We start from the raw sequence: 6,593 nt of genomic DNA on the forward strand, positions 1-6,593 counted from the left end.
GGTTTCCAGTAATTATAGAAGATCTACCATGTCAGTTTAAGGCACAAAAGTGAGAGAAAACTGTTACAGTTGCTGAATCAAAACACATTCCCCTTCTAGTTATCTCTTCTATCTTCTGAACATTTTACATACATAAAGAGAGGTAGGATTGTTTAAAACTCAACTTCCCTTTTTTAGGCACAGAGAATGACTTCATCTTAGAGCAGGCATTCTGCTGCAGTTTACCATCCATTTCATGTGAAATTTTACGTGCAGTAACCCCGCAGATACCCAAAAAACAGCTGATGAAGATGAGTCAAAATTTAAGACTAGCTTGGAATGTATGTAACTTCTCTTTTCAGTCAAGAGACAGAACAATTGAGAAGGGGAAAAAAAAAAAAACAAACTACAAGCAGCAACCAAAGTGCCCCAGGGAATGATTAAGCCTTCACCTTTGGTCTGCTTTTTCACAACGAGATGGTCATTTATAAAAACAGAACAAATCCAGAGTACTTTGGGGGAGAGGAATCCTAGTACACGGTATTAAAATACGTATACACCAAATTTGTGGATACTCACAAACGTACTGTAGAAACCTTCATATTCAGTCAGAGGTACCTATGTATATACTACAATATGTCTTCTCAGCCTTTCAACTTTCCCCAGCATGAAAATGAAACCCCTTTTCAACTGTTGCAGACCAGAAAAGACTTTCAAATACGCTTTGCCCTAGCAGAATCCCAGAAGGACTCTTCTTGCCACCTCTGATTTTCAAATGTCTTTTCTCAGTCCAGGAGAGAAAAGTAATTCCCATTCCATTGCAGACAAACAAGTATTCAGAAATTGTTTACATCTCACTTATTTACCTACTCAGACATTTGTCTTCATTTAGGACAGTACGTTTTTTCATATCTAAAATATTAATGCTACATGATTTTTAAAAGTAGTATTTCAAAGCAGTGAATCCTGAATTGCATGGATCACTAAGGAAAGCACTCAAGTTTGCAAGAACTAAGTTGTCAACCTCCAGTAGCATGTGTTAGTTACCATCTAATGGACTGACACAAATATGATGCACAGAAAATTAAAGGAAACTTTCCACCATCATCTGTACAGGCTCTTCTCACCATGCAACTTACCCGACCTTATGCAGTCACATACACATGACAGACCTCAGAGGGGCACACTGCCAAAGTGCATTACTGAATAACCACTTCCAAGAGATACAGCTTGCTAGCAACACATTTTTAATTTTACTTGTAGTTAAAATGTAGTCAATTCATTCTGGGACAGTGATCATACAAATGGCTAAAGTTAACTGTAAATCTTTGAAATTTAAGAGTAATACAGTAATTGTGTTGAGAATAATTTGTGCTCAACATTTAAAACCATTACTTTGCTAAGTCAATGTTCATATGCTCCATTTACATCCCCTCAATCCAAAGTTCTTCCCCAACAGAGTTGGGGAACTACTTGCAGCAGCAGCAGAGATTGCACTACTGTTCGTGGCAATAAGTAGGGCACAGGAGAGGACACAAACAAAAAATCCACCACCACCCCCCAAAAAAAATTACATTACCATTTTCATGCTACAAAGAACCTTCAATGCAGCATTTATTCAAGTAGATGCAAATACAAAAAAAAAAAAACCAAAACTCAAAACAAAAACCAACCAACCAACCCAACCCCAAACAACGAGAGGAGGGGAAATGTGTGTTCGTAACTACTTTTTTCTCCTTACACACCTATCTCTGCCCCCGAGTTTAATCTACTACAACTGCTTACACTATCACAGCGAACACACATATTGCTTTAAGACTGTAATTATATCCCATCCTCTCTGGCTTGAACAGAAGGCAAATACTTCCCCTTTCCTTCCCACCAGAAGCCATGGATACATCTCTGCCTTTGTAGAGACACGAGATCTGGCAGACAGGATTTAGCTCTTAGGCTGGAATGTGGCACCAACAAGCCATTTCTCTCAAAACATGAGCACACACTGCTTACAGAACCATCTGGTAAATGGTATGTAGCATGCTAATATAGACTTACATACAAAGATCAGGAGCATGTGAGGATTTTTGCACAATGCATTTTGTTCATACTTTGTTCTTCATTCTTCCACCATCAGTACATAGGAGCAGTTAAACTGGATCAAACCATCCATCCAACCCAGCATGCTGTCTTCAAGAGAAGAAAACACTAGAGGCCTACAGCAACTTCCCAATAAATTTACAAATCAGTGCAAACAGAATTCAAAATGGTGGCTTGACCTAGACCTAGGAAGCACAGTCAAAGCAAGATTTTTGTAGTATCATCAGCCCTCACTTTGTTGGATCTGCATTCAGAAGACAGTATTCAGAAGACATCAAGGCTCCACTAACAAAGAAATAAAATTCAATAAAGAAAAACTACCAATATTGTTCTGCTTGAAAAATAAATTAAAACCTTCACTTTGACCACACATCTCAAAAGACAACTAAAGAGGAACTACAAAACCTAATTTTGCAACTGTTTTCCAGATGTGTATGTATATATATAAAATATTTTAAAACTGACCTTTTTTATAGGTACACATAAGACTCATTTGTTTTGTTACATAGCTACCGAAATATATTGTTCAGAATAATTAAGAACCAGCAGGGTAATTCATGATACATTTTCACAGCAGCATTTCCTAAGAGGTTTGTTTCAGAAGCCTGCATTTCTCTTCTAAGCACATATAATACTCCATGTAGTCAGGAAATAAAATACATCTCTGACTTACAGAATGCAACACAGCCTCTTCACTATCCATTCAATCTCCCAGAACTGCAAGCTAATAAGCACTAATACTTAAGGGGAAAAAAAAAGTCAGACAAGACCAGTGTTATCTCCTAATTTTGTAGGACTACAAGTCTACCAGTGACAGCAGCCCTGGTAGTGTTAAAGAAAAGAAACCAGAATATTAGCGTATTTGTTAATGCCATCTGTGACTACAGTACAGAGTTCAGTGACAATCATTCTACCTCTGGCAATCATCGGCACTAGGTCTACGCCATAGCTCTGCCACCACTACCCATGCAGAGCACCAAGTAGCCTTAGTTAAGAGTAAGCAAATTAGGAAGGCCTTTTTGACATGGTTCACCTGCAGGAATGACTAACAGCAGCACTTGGTAAATTTTAAATATATTCGTTTACTTCTCTGTCAGATTGATTCAGCTCTAAACCAGAGGTAAGATGAGCCTACGGTCAGCAGGAGGACAGACATCTCCGTTTGCTGCCTCCTTGAAGCACAGCCAGGATATGAAAAAATCAAAGTTCTTTCTAAATAGTAGTACATGAAGGCATTATTCAGTCTATTAAACAGTCTTTAGTTGAACTGCACAAGCAGTCTTATAAATGTATTTGGAGTTTGGGCACAGTGTTGGTCTACACAGTAATACTGTACCTTCAGAAGTTGCCAAAGTGATGAAACACTACCAGTTCTAAATTAAGCACATCAACCTAACTGCCAAGGGAAAATGCACCAAATATAAATGGGCCCTGTCTCATTTCATCGGCATACAATTTTTAGCTGGCCTTGCCCTCTAAATATATATGGATGAGAGTAAAATTAGTAGTAAGTCACAAACAGAACACTCGCCAGGTTTAAAATAGGAAGCATACCATATTGATGGGTTCCCCCTTGGTTGTATTTGCTATGGTCTCATTTGCACAGGAACAGCTGCCTTCTAGATTATTTTTTTTTCCCCCTACTATCACAGCAGTGGGTATGGCTCAAGTACTACAAGAAAGACTCCTGTACAGCTCAAGGATTTTAGCGTCACCACCCTCTTCCCGCCTTCCCCCCCCCTTTTCTTGTGAATTTTGTCTGTGGTTATACAATTACTATTTGACACAACTATCCTCACATGTAAATGAAGATCCCTCCTAATCAAAGCAATACTCAGAGCCTCACAGTAAAGTCTGACGCTTAAGATTTCAGTAAGACCACAGCTATAACAAAAGAGGTTAGGAACAGTTAAGAGAAGTTTTTCTAGCCTACTAATCCTTTAACTAACTGCTCAGCTTATCCTACTAAATATGTCTGACCAATCTGCTTTTCGAAGACTTACAAAAAAACACAGGAGCTATACAAATCTTGGACAGGCACGTCCAATAGATATCAACAGACTTCAATAAGACTCTCCAGAAGCTGTGTTTTACTTTTCCAAAACTGTATGTGGAGGACAGTAGACACAGACATGTATGTGTGCTACTTAAAAAAAATAAAAAAACACAACAAAAAACCCAAACAAACAAAACCCAAAAATACAAACAAACAAAAAATCCCAATTAAAAAACCCACCACACAACAACAAAAAAAAAAAGCAGCCACCACACTTTTGGAAAAAAGCAGTTCTAAACATGTTAATGTTTTGCTTCCTGCACAGGTGAACATCTAAAGTTTATAAATAATTTTATTTCAGTGGTTATAGCAGGCATTACTCTGGCCACTGTCATGTCAAGTGCCACAACCGGCAAGACAAGCCATGTCCCAGACAAATCAGACACCAGTCTTTCGACAGTAAACACAAAGTGCTTGTGTTAATCAGAACACAAAATTAAATTGGGAGAAAAAGTCAGAAAGAAAAGGAAGCATAAAACACTGACAAGAGGCTCATCACAGTAGTGACTGGCTGTCCACTACAGCACACTGCAGCCATTTGTCAAAAAAAATTGGGTAAGAACGAACACGAGAAAATGGGATGTCTTGATCAATATTAAGGCATGACTAAAATGCAAGAGAATATTCCATTAAAATTAGAAGCCCGTTTGAATTCGACTCAACTGTTCTGCAAGCCAGAAAATTTACCACCATGCATAAAGTTAGCAAATATCACCGGTCCAACACAAGATATCAAGTTGCATATCTAGCATTATAGTAGTCATTTTACGAAGTTGCATTTTATCACTGCCTCACAGCTCTAAATTTCATTCAAATAATTCATAGGTCCATTCACTTCAATTTCTAAAATTACAGTTGGAAAAAGCAGTAGTAGAATCTTTATAACTAGTCACCTCGGATCTTTTCCTAGTCTTCTAGGCATATACATGCCTGATGAGAGTTCTGTGTCCAGAGCTGAAGGTAGCCCCACAATGAAAATCAAAAATTGATCACTGTACTAGAGACCCTAACAAGGCAGACCACTGCAATTAGATGCATTTTAACATATCTAAACGAAACCCTTACTTCTTATGCTCACACAAGGGAACAGAAAATTTAGTGGTCATCTTATAAAATTTATTTAAAACAATTCAGGGTTCTTTAAAGCTTTAGAGCTTAGGAAAATTCCATCCCATAGATTTCAGCTTCCAGGGAACTCTAAAGTAGTAATCCCTATTACACACTGCATTGCAGTTAAACAGCAGTGATAAAGACTACCCATACAAGAGATAAGCAGTTGCTTGTAACACTAATACTAGAGTTCACTGCTTCATTGTAGAAATCCCCACATCTGGAATTTTGTAGGTATACCACTGAAGTCTGAAGAAAACACTATCTCCATGATCACTTTACCTTGGTTACACAGCTCATTAAGCTCAGGTTTTTGTTTTGGGGGGTGGGGGGGGGTGGGGTGTTGGTCAAAAGGAACAATCGATAGGCTATTTCAAGATTCTTTACCAGAAACTGACCTGCTATACATGTACAGAATTACTCAAAGTCACAGCTGATAACCTTCAAATTAAGAAAACCTGACTCAAAATAATACAAAAAGAAAAAAAAAAAAAAACAACAAACAAACCACACAACCACTCTCAAAATCTGGTAGTATACTCTTGTGATTGTAAAAGTACGTTTTCTTTCTGAATTAAGCCAGTTACTATGATCAAGCAATTCTAACTACACAGAAAATATCTTCCCTAATACAGAAATCTCTACGTCAAGTATTATTTCCATCACCAGATCTTTGAAAAATTTCTTCCACAGCTAGTGAGTCTAAGGTAGCACACCAGCCTGAGACACAGTTGCTAAATATCACTTGCATCAAAGCACGTTCGAACCTTCATTAGGTTACACAGCTGCTATTTACATACAGGTTGCATTTTCTTCCCTGGTCGAGCTTCTTCCATGCTGATGTGCAGAAGCAGAGAATGCCCTTGTACGAGACCCTGTAGTGAACCTCCCAAGAGATCAGAGACTGCGCATACATGACGGCTTTAGCTCGCTCTGCTTGACACAGATGTACTCCGGGAAATTGCTCCCCAGCCCTGCAGCCAATCGCTCCCTCGCGAGTCTCTCATCTCCCAGGCCACTGATTACAGCTACCGCAGGGTCGCACGAGAGCGGAACGGGCAAGACAGCGTGCCTTCAATTCCAGCTCAGAGAATACCAAAAAAGGAACTGAAACAGAGTTCCAGACTTAACATTTTCTGCATCAACAGCAGTTAAGACAGCTCCAAGGTTGTATTTTTGCTCTGATCCAAGACTTCATTAGCACTACAAAATGGAAGCACGTTTGTACCTTGGATCCCAGGACAGAACAACCCAGAAGTCAAACATCTGCTAAGTGTGTTTATAGCTGTATTACTGACCTTTCACTGAATACTCATTCCAAAGTAGTTTTTTTACATAAGCCATATATTCTTGT

General features: G+C 38.6%; 1 protein-coding gene across 2 annotated transcripts in view; it reads right to left on the reverse strand.

Moving 5' to 3' along the window:
- SLC4A7 (solute carrier family 4 member 7) overlaps positions 1-6,161 on the reverse strand; it is a 72,959-nt gene extending 66,798 nt beyond the window's left edge. For both annotated transcript variants that reach the window (XM_074839099.1, XM_074839109.1), the window contains exon 1: positions 6,040-6,161. In XM_074839099.1, coding sequence (XP_074695200.1) covers positions 6,040-6,075 — 36 coding nt within the window. In that variant the 5' untranslated portion in view covers positions 6,076-6,161. The remainder of the gene's footprint in view (positions 1-6,039) is intronic.
- Positions 6,162-6,593: the final 432 nt, after the last annotated feature.

The sequence above is a fragment of the Strix aluco genome, chromosome 1, assembly GCF_031877795.1.
Source record: "Strix aluco isolate bStrAlu1 chromosome 1, bStrAlu1.hap1, whole genome shotgun sequence".
Taxonomy (NCBI): domain Eukaryota; kingdom Metazoa; phylum Chordata; class Aves; order Strigiformes; family Strigidae; genus Strix; species Strix aluco.